Source organism: Schistocerca serialis, chromosome 2 (genome assembly GCF_023864345.2).
Source record: "Schistocerca serialis cubense isolate TAMUIC-IGC-003099 chromosome 2, iqSchSeri2.2, whole genome shotgun sequence".
Lineage (NCBI taxonomy): Eukaryota > Metazoa > Arthropoda > Insecta > Orthoptera > Acrididae > Schistocerca > Schistocerca serialis.
In genome coordinates this window covers 173570942-173589364 of record NC_064639.1, presented here as the reverse complement: position 1 = coordinate 173589364, position 18423 = coordinate 173570942, and the positions used below count along the sequence as shown (strand labels likewise).

The 18423-nt window shown below is 43.7% G+C and overlaps 1 protein-coding gene across 3 annotated transcripts in view; it reads right to left on the bottom strand.

Annotated features, from left to right (window-relative positions):
* The window catches only part of LOC126456884 (neutral ceramidase-like), a 511604-nt gene that overhangs the window by 301850 nt on the left and 191331 nt on the right, over positions 1–18423 (bottom strand). For all 3 annotated transcript variants that reach the window (XM_050092711.1, XM_050092713.1, XM_050092712.1), the window contains one exon: positions 1915–2038. In XM_050092711.1, the coding sequence (XP_049948668.1) occupies positions 1915–2031 (117 nt within the window). In that variant the 5' untranslated portion in view covers positions 2032–2038. The remainder of the gene's footprint in view (positions 1–1914; positions 2039–18423) is intronic.

The following is an 18423-nucleotide window of genomic DNA, read 5'->3' as shown; positions in this document are numbered from 1 at the left end:
CATGCTCTGTTGCCTGTGTCCATGTGCCTGTGGTTCTGTCAGTGTGATCATGTGATGTATTTGACCCCAGGAATGTGTCAATAAAGTTTCCCCTTCCTTGGACAATGAATTCACGGTGTTCTTATTTCAATTTCCAGGAGTGTATTTTCTCTGTTTTACAATCATTTTAACGATGAATATAGGGTGACTGTTTACAGCGTACCACAGTAGTATTTGGGAAGTCGAGATGTAAAACACTTGTAGTCTATCAAGTCGGGCAACTACCTCAAATCGGGCTACGAAACCCATATAAATGACAGCACATACGCGTAGAGTGAGTTTCTCAATATCCTCTCCCTCTCTTCGCGCAAACTATTAGTCGCAAGTAAAAAAAATGAATAGGGCCTCCTTTGTAGCAATTTTAATTTAGTTTGATTTTTACTGGGATACACTTTCACCAGAGGCCGCGCTTTTAGAGTTATTCAACAAAAGCGCAACTGCCCCTCTCCCCATCTCACACGCCAAACCGTCAGGATTTTTAGTACGTCCTTCATGGCACACACTGCTACCGCTGTGCAAAATTCTGTTACTACACGAATCATTTCCCATGTTCGACTTTTTTTGGTTTTCATTGACCGAGCTATTACGCCACCGGTTTAACCGTCTATTATTATTAATTTAAAATTTCTTCTAATAATTTAGATTATTTAGATTAATTTAGATTAGATTAATAATTTAGATTATTAATCAATTTAAAATTTCCCATGAGGGTAATGAAATAAAAAAAGCCTTTTGTAAATACCACGCAAAAACTAACTACTTTTACAATTCTATCTAAACTTAACCCGTGCAAGCACTGCAGTTTTCGTAGTAAGAAGGCCAGACAAACGAAACGATATAATTGTTAATTTTATGGTGTTAAAATTTACAAAACAGGTAAAATTTACACGAATGTTTTACAATTTGTGGTGCATGACTAAGCTGGTGGAGTAATATCGCAATCAATGAAGATCAAAAATGTGGAATGTGGAACACAAATAGTGCAGTCGCAAATTTTTGTGAAGTAGTAGGCGGGAGTGCCATGAAAAACATACTAAAAATCCTGACTGGTTGGGGAATGAGCCAAAAGTTGCTACAAGAGAGAACCTATTCATTTCTTCTCTAGGACTAATAGTTTGTGCGAAGAGAGCGAGAGAATATTGGAAATACCAACCGTGGTGGCCGGGCGGTTCTAGGCGCTTCAGTCCGGAACCGCGCGACTGCTACGTCGCAGGTTCGAATCCTGCCTCGGGCATGGATATGTGTGATGTCCTTAGGTTAGTTGGGTTTAAGTAGTTCTACGTTCTAGGGGACTGATGACCTCTGCTGTTAAGTCCCATATTCCTCAGAGCCATTTGAACCATTTTGAATATTGGAAATCTCACGCTACGCCCACACATGCACTTGTGTTTTCCGTATTTTCGTAGGTCTACTTGAAGTACTTTCCCGATTTGGTAAGGCACATGTGTCCCGTATCAAACTGTTCGTTTTCGTCTTCCTCTACTCCACTGCAGTAAGTTGGAAACAGTTACCGTTTCTACACCTACGGAGCGCACATGTTAGACCATTTCTAAAGTCAGTGATCAACAGAAGTTAACGCCTTTCCCTTAGTTTGTAGGCTATTATTAAGGATTTCAAGCCCTGCTATCCTCTGTAGCTGCTCGTGTCTTTATTTACCACTTTTTAAATAGACTAATAACTTTAGTAACAATTATCATATTCCCGGTTTCGAAAATCCATTTAGACACGTATTCATACGACACAGAAAGGTAAAACGTAGGAGTTTCTCCGCAAGAGTGTACTCGAGAAATGAAAGTTAATATACAAAATGGGCTTGAAATACGAGTAGTTCGAGACTGTTAGAAATTTTGCTGGCACATGAAAGAGGGTACTTACGAAAGTGACTTCCACCGGTGGCCCTGTAATGTCAGCGATTCCGATTCCGACCATATACGAAGCAGCTGACGTGGACAGCAGTGCTGCCAACACCACGAGTGTGCGTCCCTGCGTCATCTCGACTCTGAAAATGAGAAAAGCAAACATAATCGTTAGTATAAATTAGCACATCATCTGCTGACGTCGCTTAGTAAAGCTGTGTATAAGTGTGTGTGTAACGGATATACTTCAGTTGCCTGTTAGCTCCTTCCTTCGGCTGACGTTTGTTTGACAATTTGTCTGACGTTTCGCCAACACGAGAGGTTGGCCTTGTCAAAGTTCACTCTACATTACTAGTGGTGGAGTGGAATCGAGCTCGCGGCCGCTGATTATATGCACCTGGCACGCCAAGTCCGATGGTTTCTCCGTGGTTATTACCGCTGTGGTTCTTCCATTTACTATTTACATCGATCGTTCGCTGGAGCACAGGAATTCAGAACCATTTCATCTTGAGGGTTTCCTCTTTGTTGTTGAAGCTGCTCTCACGTATGTGGATATCTGTAGCTTCCCTGAACAAGTAGGTGTGGTGGCTCTTTAGCTACAGCAAGAACTTTCGTGTCGGCCAGTTTTATTTTGTGGTCCGCTTTCATACAACGCGTGCTCCCGCCACAGCCAATTTCTTCACCTGCCCAAACCTGTAGTGCCACTTACGTTCGTTGATCCTCGTGTTGAATTTAAAACATCCCCTTAGAAAAATTGATGAATTACTGTGGTGATAAACCTCTATGTTATTTGATTTTCAGACAGCTGAGCAAAACTGAACGTACTGAGGCATTTCTCTCTTTACTTATTCTGATCAACACTGAACTGACACAATATTTTTAGCGCAACGAAATCTGACTTTCAAAAATTCCTACAAAAGAATGGCCCTTACTAACAATAACCTATACCTTTCATGAATCACTTACCTCACAAAAATCTTCGTTACTCGAACTACTGCAGTTCAGCGAGCGCCACTACTGCCAGCTAAATAAAGGATTCTAACTACTGAAGGCACTAACTATTGATAGGCATAGTCAGCAAATGAAAGATTTTGATAGAGAACAAACGATGTATTTACCTTAATAATGTTCAAAAGTCATATATATATATATATATATATATATATATATATATATATATATATATATAGGGCTATTACAAATGATTGAAGCGATTTCATAAATTCACTGTAGCTTCATTCATTGACATATGGTCACGACACACTACAGATACGTAGAAAAACTCATAAAGTTTTGTTCGGCTGAAGCCGCACTTCAGGTTTCTGCCGCCAGAGCGCTCGTGAGCGCAGTGAGACATAATGGCGACAGGAGCCGAGAAAGCGTATGTCGTGCTTGAAATGCACTCACATCAGTCAGTCACAACAGTGCAACGACACTTCAGGACGAAGTTCAACAAAGATCCACCAACTGCTAACTCAATTCGGCGATGGTATGCGCAGTTTAAAGCTTCTGGATGCCTCTGTAAGGGGAAATCAACGGGTCGGCCTGCAGTGAGCGAAGAAACGGTTGAACGCGTGCGGGCAAGTTTCATGCGTAGCCCGCGGAAGTCGACGAATAAAGCAAGCAGGGAGCTAAACGTACCACAGCCGACGGTTTGGAAAATCTTACGGAAAAGGCTAAAGCAGAAAAATTTCTTCAACAGGAGATTGGTAAACCGATGGATCGGTCGTGGTGGAGATCATGATCAACAATTCATGTCATGGCCTCCACGCTCTCCCGACTTAACCCCATGCGATTTCTTTCTGTGGGGTTATGTGAAAGATTCAGTGTTTAAACCTCCTCTACCAAGAAACGTGCCAGAACTGCGAGCTCGCATCAACGATGCTTTCGAACTCATTGATGGGGACATGTTGCGCCGAGAGTGGGAGGAACTTGATTATCGGCTTGATGTCTGCCGAATCACTAAAGGGGCACATATCGAAAATTTGCGAATGCCTAAAAAAACTTTTTGAGTTTTTGTATGTTTGTGCAAAGCATTGTGAAAATATCTCAAATAATAAAGTTATTGTAGAGCTGTGAAATCGCTTCAATCATTTGTAATAACCCTATATATATATATATATATATATATATATACAACAATAGCGAATTCCAACAACGCAAACCAGCCACAGACTGCACACAGCACAGTCAGTGATTTTCATACAGAGCGCTACGTGACGTTACCAACATAAAAACCTAAACATCCTACTTACAATTTATCGTCTATTCATGAACCTCATACACGGCTTGCTCCCGACATTGCAAGTGGATTCTTTTTCTCCTTTGCCGATCTGAGACACTCTTTGATCTTCTTTGCCGGTTTATAAATAGTTCTTACGTCGGGTATGCGCAACATAGGCCGATTCTGTCCGTCACTCTGGAGAATGTACGGCAGAAAGGCCCTACTCAAAATTTCTTCTTCCGATATGAGAGTTCGCCGCGTGTTTGATTTAGCTACACTTTTCATGTAACTTGTAAAGTACTCATTACTCCTCAGAACGTTTCCTAGGTGTTGCGTTGACGTCTGGTATGTTTCGGGTCACATATTCGTCTTGCGCCTATCACGAACGTGTTAATTATGCCTTGTTTCGAGCTCGGTTGGTGATTCGACAGTTTATGCAGAAATCAGTCTGTATGTGACGGTTTTCTAAATACGCTGTGTCCTAGGTTTTCACCATCTGTCGTAACCAACACGTCTAGAAAGGGTAATCGTTGATCGTTTGTAGGTAGCAAGGGGAGAACCGCACTGGAAATGCCAACGGAAAAGCGTTTGGACGTTGGCACGCCAGGTGCACATTATCTGCGCCCGCTACCGGTAACGGAGACTGAAGCTTTGAAAATGCCAGCCATTCGTGCTGGTGAAACGTCAGAAAATCATCAGAAAACGTCAGCCGAAGAACTCGAGGCAGAATCCAACACGTAATTTGCCATGGACGCGAAAACCTTATCAATTTTGTCGCAAATCAAGTTTCCCGATGACCTGATGCTTCAATTTTTAAAATAAAATTGTTAATAGTCATTGAGAAAAGTCACGTGCAGCTGAACAACTCACTGCTACAAGGGAAAGACTCATATCTCTGAACGGCGATTGTCTCCACGATGGAAAATTATATTGGAGATATATAGAAGTCGATGAAGAGGAAGAAAAAATAACATAAACTCGAGCTATTGAAAACTTTCACGATTTTCCTCTTAAAGTTCATCAACGCAACTTGCTGCATCTGCATCTACATTCCACGACCCACTTCACAGTGCGTGGGTACTTCTGAAACCAATATTAGTCCCCCTCCCCCTCCAACTTCATAGTTCCCTTTGTGAATAGTATACGGCGAGAACAACTGACTTTTTCTCTGTTTTCCTCGAAGTGGACAATTCGCAAGATGCAAGAGGAAGGAGATACTACGTTGCCATTTCTTTCTTGGGGTTACGCTCTCGACTTTTCTGTAGTAAACGTCTCTGTGGCACACAAAGCTTTTTTTATAGCGTCTGCTACTGGAATTTGTTGACAGTTTCTGTAACTCTCTCGCGGTTCCTAAAGATGTCGTGACGAAATGCGCCACTCTTCTCTGGACCTTCTCTATCCCATCTATTGATCCAGCTTCATACGTATGGCAGATTGACACTAGTAAGTCAAGAATCAGGTGAACTAGTGTTTTATGGGCCATTTGTTTCGTAAGTGAACTGCATTTTATTAAGATTCCTCCAATGAATCTCAGCCTCACATCTCTTTTGTGCGGCCATTTCACTTTACACATATCTGGTTGCTTTCTCCCACATATTTAACCAGTGTTACTTTTACAATCCTCCCGGTGGTCCCGTGGTATAAGGGTATCGTCCTATACTATCATCCAAAACGTGCTCGATCCGAGGCTGGAATCCCGCCACTGCTTAAATTCTTGAATAAAAACCATCAGCAATGGCCACCGAAGGCTTCCGGCATAAGATGTCACCCTCGTTCTGCTAACGACCTTGTTAAAGAGCTGAGGGGCGGACAGAGGCTCAGGTCACTACCGTGCCCTTGGGATGGGAAACTGCCCCTAAAAGGCGGATGACTCAGCAATGACCAATGGCATGAGGATGCAGAAGCACTGGAAACCACCGCTTTAAAGATACATAATGGAGATCCCAGGACGGGTTGCCTGTAACCGAAAAAATTCAAATGGTTCAAATGGCTCTAAGCATCTCGCTACGGTCGCAGGTTCGAATCCTGCCTCGGGCATGGATGTGTGTGATGTCCTTAGGTTAGTTAGGTTTAACTAGTTCTAAGTTCTAGGGGACTGATGACCTCAGAAGTTAAGTCTCATAGCGCTCAGAGCCATTTGAACCATTAGTCCCCTAGACTTAGAACTACTTAAACCTAACTAACCTAAGGACATCACACACATTCATGCCCGAGGCAGGATTCGAACCTGCGACCGTAGCAGCAGTGCGGTTCCGGACTGAAGCGCCTAGAACCGCTCGGCCACAACGGCCGGCCACCGAAAAAGTGTTGTGATGATATCTCCATAGGGAAAATATTCCGGACTAGTGCCCCATTCGGATCTTCGGATGGGGACTGCCAAGGGGGAGATGACCACGAGGAAGATTGATTAACCAACGAAAGGGTAATGTTCTTAGAGTAGAGGCGTGGAATGTGAAAAGTTTGAAAGTAACGGGGAAGCGCCGGCCGAAGTGGCCGTGCGATTCTAGGCGCTGCAGTCTGGAACCGCGAGACCGCTACGGTCGCAGGTTCGAATCCTGCCTCGGGCATGGATGTGTGTGATGTCCTTAGGTTAGTTAGGTTTAACTAGTCCTAAGTTCTAGGGGACTAATGACCTCAGAAGTTGAGTCCCATAGTTCTCAGAGCCATTTTTTTTTTCACGGGGAAGCTAGAAAATATGAAAAGGGAAATCTTAAGGCTCAATCTGAATATGGTGGGGATAAGTGACGAGAAAAGAAGACGAGGATTTCTGGTCATATGAGAACAGCAGGAGAAAATGGTATACTGGGAGTCATGTCCAGGGACAGTGACGCATCTTATCGAAGTTACTTTGTCGGTTAAGTTTTGCACATCAGTGTACGTTCTAAACCAGGTGTGTACAACCCTAAGCCCAAAGCAAATATCAATGTCGCCCAAGAAGTGAGCACGTATCACACAATCAGTAAAAAAGGATTTCTTGAAACTCTTTCTCCTTTTATGTTAAGTTACGATAAATGGAATATTTTCTAATTGAAACTCCCGCCACATGATGCTGCTATTTTCTCACTGGTTCCCCCCCCCCCCCCCCCCCCGCCCCCACCCCTCACCTTTCTTTCTGTTTCTCGGAGGTTATCGTCAGTGTTAAGTGCGCCCCAAAAATACTCGTCTTCTTCCAACGGGGCCCAGGTAAGGTAAGAGGTTGGACACGTCTACAGTAAACAGCAACGCCCCTGTAACAATTCTCTGGCATACCCCGGGAGCAATTTTTACATTACCTTTTTAAAGCTATATGTGCGACAGAAAAGACAGTGTACTACTTCTGTGGTTAGTGACAGCTGAGTCCTGAACCATTAAGCTATGCAATTGGTATAAATTTTACGCCTCAGAAAACAATTTGGATACGCTACCTCACTCGTAAAGTTTAGGAGAAGTAGTCGCAGGGTCCAATCCTGCTTCGGGCATGGATGTGTGTGACGTCCTTACGTTAGTTAGGTTTAAGTAGTTCTAAGTCTAGGAGACTGATGACCTCAGAAGTTAAGTCCCATAGTGCTCAGAGCCATTTGAACCATTTTTTGAGAAGTAGTCTCTCTCTCTCTCTCTCTCTCTCTCTCTCTCTCTCTCTCTCTCTCTCTCTCTCTCTCTCACACACACACACACACACACACACTCACACACACTTACATAATATAGCGCAATTGAAAGTAAGCTTAGAGCGGCTACCATTTGAATGTTAACGAGCAAATAATGATTTAGCAATATAGTGATCCAGAATTTAACAAGTGTTAGCTTTTTGTTTACGTCACCTAGCTGTCTGAACGACGATGTTTCCTCAGTTCTGTAATCACTAACTTTAAGCACAAAAGAAGAATTAAGCTATCAGGATGATAACATAAGCTGTATCATTTTCACTTAACACCACACTAATGTGAGACGTCACTCCGCATAGTATTTAGTATGCAGTGGCCGTCGAAAAAACACCTGTCGAACTGTCTGCGTCTGTAACCCGATAGCATGGCAAAAGAAACTCCTTCTTACTAATGTTTTATACCTGCGACTAAATATGTATACGCCAAAGTATTCACGGACCTTGTGTGGAATGATACAACATAGTGGAGGCCGTAGAACGTGGCACTACATTATGTCTAAGTAAGAAAGAATGATTTGGTTTGATCGTTACTATGCAGAAAGAATTTGGTTCGTAAGCATATATATTGCTATCTAAACACACGGAATTAGTTTACAAGTCTATCTGCGTCCTCAAAACCGCAGATAAAAACTCAGTTTCACAATCAGTAATCGGAGTAATACGTTCCCGGAGTGCGAATTTAAAAAAAAAGTAGATTTAATGTAGTTTTTAAGTGGTGAGATGATGGCTACTTTGAATCCGAAGGACGACGGATTGGAAAAATGATATGAGGCGCTGTAATCAGCTTCTATTCAACCAAGTTTTCGCAACTATGAGATTCCACTTTACCGGGCGGATGAATAACGCGTGCTTGAACGCGGTGTAATCGCGACCAAAGGGTGCAGAAATTTATCCAGCAGTCCTCTAAATAACATACATAGCAAATAATTGAAATAATCTCACCCAACTCTATAACAGCTGTAGAATCTCGACACCAGCACAGATTGTCTCCATGCAAACCCAATGTTTCTTCGAAGGTGTAACACCGAACAGAAACCATCCAAATGCAGTACCATGAGCGGAAATCATCAACATCACAACACAGAATGGGAATGTTAATTTAAACAAAGACTTCGTTGTGGCTTTTAACCAGCGAAGGGTTTGCAACAGATAAACTGACTAGCCAATGATATGACGTCGCCTCAGCAACCATGCAAAGTGGTTGCTCGAAGAGCTTATATCGATTAATCGAAGCTGAAAATAAGGATTGAAGATTGCAAAAATAGCTGTTGCGATCTACTAGAATGTGAAGCGCTGGAATTGGCGAATTAATAGGCAACTTTCACTCTGATGTTGTTGTGGTCTTCAGTCCCAAGACTGGTTTGACGCCGCTCTCCATGCTGTTATTCTACCATGTGCAAGCCTCTTTATCTCCGAAAAACCACTGCAACATACATCCTCCTGAATTTGTACTCATCTCTTGGTCTCCCTCTATGATTCCCTCCCCCCCCCCCCCCCCCCACCCAGCAACTCCGCAACTTGGTAATTCCAGTGAAAATGAACGTTTTAATAAACAAGTGTGACAGAAAATAATTTTCTTTTATTAGCACAGTGTACAGAGTTCAGAAATTTAAAAAATCAAGTAACGTAAAATGTACGTTCTTACTGTACTTGCCGTGTTGCTTGTACGTTTAAGCGCATTTTAATTAATGTGGTTGGCTAAGGTGTAAATCAGGAGGATCAATAATTTGACTGTCGCGCATTGAACGATGGAAATTCGAACTTCAGTGTACATATAACTCCCCAAGTCAATGCTTGACGAAAATTAAAGTCAGAGAACGCGCCAGCATCATCCAGTAGCGCCTCCTAGTTATGGAGTACAGAAATGGGACCTCTGCTCAGACCACCTACCAGAGATTTGCACATGGGCGCAGGAACACCTCGATCGAATGTCTAGAATCTTGTTGATGTCAAATACAATCAGATTGCACACCGATACTTAACGTGTAACGTTCGACACCACAATCAACATTGACTAAATACACTGCAAAAATTTAAATTTTATGTTTTTTTATATTCCCTTTTACGGTGTTTCTTCTACTTATAGAATAGCAAAAGAATATTATAACCTTATAAACACAAAAAAGTTATTACGTGTGAGGAAATTGTTGACGATTCGTAGCAAATGAGAGTGACGCCACTAGCCAAGGAAAAGCGCCTTGACGGTAGAAGAATTCTGGTCCCACTAGGGCAGAACACTTGCTGTGAAGGCAAACAAACCCAGGATTTTGAAGAAAACGACCGACTTCACAGATGGCTATGCTTTGAACAGACAACGTAACTCTGGTGATTTGCACAGTTTTGGGCAGGCTAATCTTTGTACTTTAGGTCGCCAGACCGTTCAAACGTCGCGCAAACGGCTCCCTTATGACGGAAAATGTCATCATGGCGAACCTTACTAAACTCCATCCGCGCAAAACTTATAAAATCACGAATCAAATCATAGTCAAAATTAATTGGTTCATATACGAATGTCAGTGCTGGCCTCAAAGGATTGTTGATCTCCAGTTAATCCATTTCTGATGTGGCGATAACACTTTGCCACCCAAGGCGTGCGTGGCATCACAAGTACAGAAGCCAAAGGTAACCCGCAAAAAGTGGAAAAGTGATGAAGAAGAAGAAGGAAACACTCGTGAAAGTGCGTCATTAAACGGCTACTCTTCTGAATATGTAGTGACAGTTGAATATCAGTTCCAGTGCCCGATTCAAATATCAATTTCCTGATCGTGGCGAGCACAGCAGCCTTGACCATTTCTTTCAATTTCAAAGGCAATATGTTCTCACTTCAAAATATTATTTGGTGGGTTCGTATGTATACATTCCTTACCTCTGTTACTGTATTTCGACATTCTTTATGGAGGACGGTCCTTCATAGCATCACTTTCACCGTTCATTTTAGTGCCAAACTGTGCGGCAGACAACATTAACAACATTCACAGTTTTGGCGCCGACTTCTCAATACAAGACGTGCTATCTGATTAAGAACCCAGAGGTGAAGAAAAGTTTCATTTTCATTTATATTTTTACCCATGGCTTCCGTACACTACTGCCAGAGGTTCCAGTTCGCGATTCGTGGCAATAACACGACTGAGGTAAAAGAGTCGATGGGGAATTTCTTTTGTTAAGTGTTCAAAAATGATAGGTGGAATCTCAGTGACAACGAAAGTTTGCGTCAGGCCTGACGGCGTGCGAAGATCGCTAGAATAGTGTCGCAGTTCGTTGCAAGTGTCGTCAAAGTTATTTGGGAATGACACATCATGCGAAAGTTTCTTTCGTCCTTCAGTTTTGTACATCAGTGCACAGTCAGGCATTTATACTGTGGTCTTATGTTCAGGGCAGTTTGTTATTTTTAAGTGTCTACTCCCATACTCGTTAATGTACACCATTACCCGTTGTGGATGAACAGAAATGTATATCTGTCATTTTGGTACATGACCCCTGTCGTAGCGAACACGAGCGAGAGCAACATTCCGTATTCTCGAAGCTTTGTAACTGTCGTGTCGAATCTAACCGGGTCGAGCAACGTTCTGTGCAATGTTCTCCGAGTTTTTATGACTACGTACGTATGCCGCTACGGCAGTGACGTTATTTTAAAACGTCGAAGGAAAAAAACTAATGATTGAGGCGACTACTCCCAATAAGCTGGGACTCTGCGTTTGAATCCCGGTCCGGCAAACATTTTTGTTTTCCTGTGCTTACTGATTGTATGGCAGGTTCAGTACGTGTGAATGTTTCGCACTGATAGACAAGACAGTCCCGTTAATCCGAAGTAATTGGGACCGGACCTTGTTCGCATTACCGATTTGTTCGGATTAGGCGAAATTACGGTGACGGGTTTCTAGAATGAAGTGTACAAAGGAGATAAGTAGGTACACCATGGTAACAAATGGGAACAAGTGTGGGAACAATGGCTCACTCTCACTCCCTGCCCTAGTTGTTGTGCATTGTTGAGACCTTTGTAGTGTCTGTGGTCAATGCAGTGCTAGTTGGCTCGCAAAGCACTTGGTTATGTTAGTTATCGATCGTTGGCACTCGTAACAGTTGTATTGCATTCGTTCAGGTGTAGTGGTGTACGTATTTTCGTCATGCGTAAACGAAAACCCCCAACGTTAACTCTCAAAGAAAAACTGCGTGCTGTGAAGTGGATAGACAATGGTGAGAATGTATCTAAACTGGCAACGGAAATGGGTGATGGTGAAGTAACTATTTCTGATTGGAAGAAGAACCGAGTGAAACTTGAACAGTCTTGTGCAACGTCTTCGGGAAAAAAACACTCGAAATTCGGCAGACTTTGAAACAGTCCCAGTACGATAAAGTGGATGAAGCTCTTTTACTTTGGTTTACGCAGGAAAGAGAAAGGGGAACTCCTCTGAGTGGAGCATTGGTTCAGGAGAAGGCTGTTTACCTGCACAAGATAACGAATTTTGATGCGTCTTTTAGTGCGAGTATGGGTTGGTTGGACAGATTAAAAAAACATCATGGAATCCGAGAGCTAACAATTACTGGAGAGAAGCTTTCTTCTGACCGTGATGTAGTGAAGGAATACTTGGGTGAGTTTGAAAAAATGATAGGAGAGGGAAAGTATTCTCCTCAACAAATTTATAACGCTGACGAGACTGGCCTTAATTTTAGGGCATTGCCAGCAAAAAGCCTAGCATCAAATCAGAAGACCATGCTCCTGGTTTTAAAATGTGCAAAGACCGTGGGACTTTATTAGCGTGCAGCAACGCTGCCGGTAATCACAAGCTGCCTTTAATGTTGATCGGCAAATCTGCTGGCCCAGAGCTTTTAAAAACTGCAACATGGAGTCCCTCCCCGTATATTACCGCAACCAGAATAAAGCATGGATGGATGGTAAGCTGTTCAAAGAATGGTTTGTTCCCTCTGCTCGACGGTTTTCTCAGGAAAATCATTTGCCTCCCCGTGCAATCCTTTTGATTGATAACGCGCCATCTCACCCCAGCACTGAGGAATTATGTGATCGCGAAACTACGAAGTTTTTGCTGCCAAATGTTACACCACATCTACAGCCGATGGACCAGGGCGTACTGCAAACATTCAAACTGATTTACAGAAAACAATTCTGATCCAAGATGATAGCATTCCTTTAGTGGACAAAATAAAAAAGACCAATGTGAAGGATGTTCTTTATGGGGCTGCTGAGGCATGGCAGAATATTTCAGAAAATACTCTGAGAAAACTGTGGGCATCTCTTGAATTTCGGGACAACCTAGTTGAAAATGAAAATCTACTACAAATGATACAGACAATATCTGGATGTGAAGAAGCTAGTGAAGGAGACGTAGATGAGTGGATGGCAGCGGATGGGGCATGTGTGGAGAACCTTACTGACGCTGCTGTGACTCAAGACCAGGAAGAAGTGGACTGCTGTGAGGGAAGTGACAATGAGCCTGAAAGCGACAAAGGAGAGCTGGTGCCACACACTGACGCAGCAGATGTCCTTGACCTCGCGCTACGTTATTTAATGTTTAATGTTTATGAGACGATGACGCAACTATACGTCACATAACAGACTGTCTTCATTACGTCAAAAAACAATGACTGAGTTTTTGTTATCTAAGAAGTAGGGATAAAATGTCCGCTGTATTTTAGTATGTTTGACACCTTTTTCATTGTTATGCATTGTTTAAACCTAATGTTTTCTTGCCGATTTTTCTAATACTTGTTTACTGTGCTGTGTAAATTAAAATAGTGTGTATCTACAGAAGTTTACCGCACAACTATCTATATTTAGACTAACATTTTTCATGTTCGGATCAACCGAACGTTCGAATTACCGGGGTTCGGATTAGCGGGACTCTGCTGTAATTTCATGTCATTGCAGCTTCGTTCTTTAATCGTCATTGATCCATTCATGGCAGTGCAATCGTGTATGCTTCCGGGGATGCAGGTTCCTTCTTCACAAGGTTTTGTCGATATGACTCGAGTTTAAGCTCGGGTTAGGCAAGGATGAGGATATGGGAAAAATGTCGATCACGTCCTTTCCAATGCGACACATCGGCATTCCTTGACTTGTTACTTTGTTCTGCAATTCCACGTGGACACTTTTTCAGGGTAAGGCCCACATACCACCAAGGCTGTTTCGACTATGATGGAGACGTTTCGCGGAGAATCCCTTTCACATCCACCATACAGTATCCGATCTCTCATCACGCGATTTCCTTGCGTTTGGAGTCCTGAAGGAATACATTCGTGGCCTGGATACAGTCGTAGCTCCGGAGGCAGCTGCCACACTTTTCCATGAAAGCGTCTGTGTTGTCTCGCAGTGGGGAAATACACTCCTGGAAATGGAAAAAAGAACACATTGACACCGGTGTGTCAGACCCACCATACTTGCTCCGGACACTGCGAGAGGGCTGTACAAGCAATGATCAGACGCACGGCACAGCGGACACACCAGGAACCGCGGTGTTGGCTGTCGAATGGCGCTAGCTGCGCAACATTTGTGCACCGCCGCCGTCAGTGTCAGCCAGTTTGCCGTGGCATACGGAGCTCCATCGCAGTCTTTAACACTGGTAGCATGCCGCGACAGCGTGGACGTGAACCGTATGTGCAGTTGACGGACTTTGAGCGAGGGCGTATAGTGGGCATGCGGGAGGCCGGGTGGACGTACCGCCGAATTGCTCAACACGTGGGGCGTGAGGTCTCCACAGTACATCGATGTTGTCGCCAGTGGTCGGCGGAAGGTGCACGTGCCCGTCGACCTGGGACCGGACCGCAGCGACGCACGGATGCACGCCAAGACCGTAGGATCCTACGCAGTGCCGTAGGGGACCGCACCGCCACTTCCCAGCAAATTAGGGACACTGTTGCTCCTGGGGTATCGGCGAGGACCATTCGCAACCGTCTCCATGAAGCTGGGCTACGGTCCCCCACACCGTTAGGCCGTCTTCCGCTCACGCCCCAACATCGTGCAGCCCGCCTCCAGTGATGTCGCGACAGGCGTGAATGGAGGGACGAATGGAGACGTGTCGTCTTCAGCGATGAGAGTCGCTTCTACCTTGGTGCCAATGATGGTCGTATGCGTGTTTGGCGCCGTGCAGGTGAGCGCCACAATCTGGACTGCATACGTCCGAGGCACACAGGGCCAACACCCGGCATCATGGTGTGGGGAGCGATCTCCTACACTGGCCGTACACCACTGGTGATCGTCGAGGGGACACTGAATAGTGCACGGTACATCCAAACCGTCATCGAACCCATCGTTCTACCATTCCTAGACCGGCAAGGGAACTTGCTGTTCCAACAGGACAATCCACGTCCGCATGTATCCCGTGCCACCCAACGTGCTCTAGAAGGTGTAAGTCAACTACCCTGGCCAGCAAGATCTCCGGATCTGTCCCCCATTGAGCATGTTTGGGACTGGATGAAGCGTCGTCTCACGCGGTCTGCACGTCCAGCACGAACGCTGGTCCAACTGAGGCGCCAGGTGGAAATGGCATGGCAAGCCGTTCCACAGGACTACATCCAGCATCTCTACGATCGTCTCCATGGGAGAATAGCAGCCTGCATTGCTGCGAAAGGTGGATATACACTGTACTAGTGCCGAAATTGTGCATGCTCTGTTGTCTGTGTCTATGTGCCTGTGGTTCTGTCAGTGTGATCATGTGATGTATCTGACCCCAGGAATGTGTCAATAAAGTTTCCCCTTCCTGGGACAATGAATTCACGGTGTTCTTATTTCAATTTCCAGGAGTGTATATTAACAGCTACGGCGCTTTCTTTTCAAAATGCTGACATTCTCTTGAATTTCAGGACACAAATAATTACTTGCTTTTTAGTGTTACCTGCTTCAATCTGTAAAAACGCTTTGTTGTCCCTCTGTCTGTACGAATGTTAAGAACCCTTTTTGTCAGAAACGAGGAGACATACCACGTTTCAATTTATGTCACATTAAAAGGTCTACTGCCCCTTGGCGGTATAAAAATTTTAAGCGTCTAAGTTAAAACAGTCAAAATATACGATCATTTATATCACATACTTTGATGCTCGGAAACTCACTCATCGAAACCTAGAGGGTGCCTCTTGTTGACGTAGCATCATGAAATTTGGCAAGAGGCAAGGTTTCACAGTACTATTAAAGACAAAAATCCTAAACCGTTAGCCGGCCGATGTGGCCGAGCGGTTCTAGGCACTTCAGTCTGGAACCGCGTGACAGCTACGGTCGCAGGTTCGAATCCTGCCTCGGGCGTGGATGCCTGTGATGTTCTTAGGTTAGTTAGGTTTAAGTAGTTCTAAGTCCTAGGAGACTGATGACCTCAGATGTTAAGTCCCATAGTGCTCATAGCCATTTGAACCATTTGAACCTAAACCGTTAATTTGTAATTGTATTATTGTCATTTGTTATCCGACTTCAGAATTGAAATTAAAATATTCTCGAAAGTCTTTGGAGTCACTGGGACAGATATCTTGCCAGTATCCATATCGATAACAGGCAATAATCGTCAATAATCCCGGAATGGATGAACAGTCTGTGTACGCAATTAAGTTTGCACGGAACCCTCACTAGGCGTGTCCTACTCGCATCTGCCCAATATTTTGTCAATTCATCTCGTTTCCATTTGATTGCCCTTATAAGTAAGCGTTATGTGCATCCTTGCCTATGAAACTTGTAATTGCGCTATCCTTGGTGTTTTGGTACTGCGGTAGTTAGTGTGGTATAAATTTACATATGTACTGATTTCGTTCAGTATCATTGCCTATAATGCATTTAATTAATGCTATCTACGAACAGTCCGACTGCCAATGTTACTAGAAGTTACAAGGTCTTTTGAGTGGTGGAGCTGACTTTTAAGTGTATCACTGCTCTACAGAAAATCTTTATTTCGAAGCACAAGTTGTGACAGTACTTCATTACTGTTTCCCGTAGTGAATTTACAATCGCTTTTTCTCTTACGTGGGCTGTGATTATGCCACAGCTTGGAGCCAACTTTTAGTACTTCAAAATCGAGAACATTACGAAAACAACCTTTCCATTACACATAGGCCAAATAGAGTGCAAATTATAAGAGAAACGGCGAAGAGCGACGTTTTCCACTCACAATGCGGACGACGTGAAGCTGACACTGGAGGGAGTGTGTGTTGGGAGAGTGACCATAACGTTGAAAGTCTATAATGGAGTGTAGATGAAACAGGATTGCAAATGCGGCGTTGTAAGGAAGTGGAAGGATGGGTGTTGGACCAAACAGCAACAGAGAGAGTGCTCGAACACTGTCAGCAGTGGACGGAGCACGCGCTTGCTCTCTCGTGCGGCAAGCAAAGCTGAAAGCCTGAGTGCTGGAGCCGAGCAGGCAGTGGATGGGGGGGGGGGGGGTATGGAGGGAGAGCTGGAGGGGATATTGTCGCAGTTTTGGGACCTGGCAGCCGTGTGCGAGAGTCACGGACCTATCGTGGCGTCCGAGAAGTACGCCGTCTCCAGACGACCTATTTTCGGAATTTGTTGATTACTAGGGTCTCAGTTAATGAAGTTTTATGACAGGAGTCTGCTGCGAAAGTATCGAAGTGAATGACGCCGCGAGGAAGCAGCGCAATCAAGAGAAGAAACTGTTTGGAAGTGTCTCAGTTAGAAAAGTAAAGGTACCAAGATTTTTCGTCACGTGTAATTAATGTGTATCAATTCAGCAGTGCGTTCAGCTTGATTAATTATCAATACTTTACATGGTGAGTTAATTCACAGGTTTACCGTTTTTACAGTTTCGTACCTCAGTCAGTAAAAATGGAACCCTTACATGACCACTTCATTGTTCATCTGTCTGTCTGACTGACAGATACGGTCATTTTTTGATACAAGTTCACAAATCAAAACCTTTGGAGTTCTTCCCGTAACGTAGAATCATAAAATTAACAAAATGCAAGGTTTCACAGTACAAGTAAAGGAATACATCCGGATTTGCAATTATATCACGTATTTTTTTTTTTTTCATTCGTGAACTGTCAAAGATCTCAGGAACTACTGCCAGCATTTTGATCTTGTTTTCAGTAATAGGTAGCATGATTTACATGGAAGGTTTGTGTATATAATCTACAAATATTTCGTGCTGTTTGGTTGAGCTACCGTAAGTCCCCTGAGGCCGTACAAGCGATGCCTTTGCCATCTAGCGGTGAAAGGCGTAAGGCCTCCCGACTACCATACCATGGCCTTTAAGCTACTGATTTCTACATACAAACTTTCCCTGACAGTCTATGCATGCGACACGTACAGCATCTGCAATGTTTCAGAGCGAAGTGATATGGGTAACTAAAGCAGAATTGCACCTCCATTGTTTGGGATGAGGTTCCAATTTCCCACAAAATATCCTTTTAAGCGTTCCACGGAACAGTTCGACATACGCGTAACAATAGCCCTACACCCGGCTGTACTGTATTTTTCTCTGAAGACTTCCATCAAATGTTACCAGTAATTCTAATGGGGAGGAGAGCAGACGAAGCCATCGCATTTGCAATCGCTCAGTAATGTAGCAAAATTAATAAAATAAATAGAATATTACATTAGTGAATACGAAACTAATAAATGGAACTAAAAGCTTACAATTAAAACATTCCCGGATCGATATCTTGCCAGTATCAACATTGATACTGGTAAACACCCTCGAGGTTCTCGA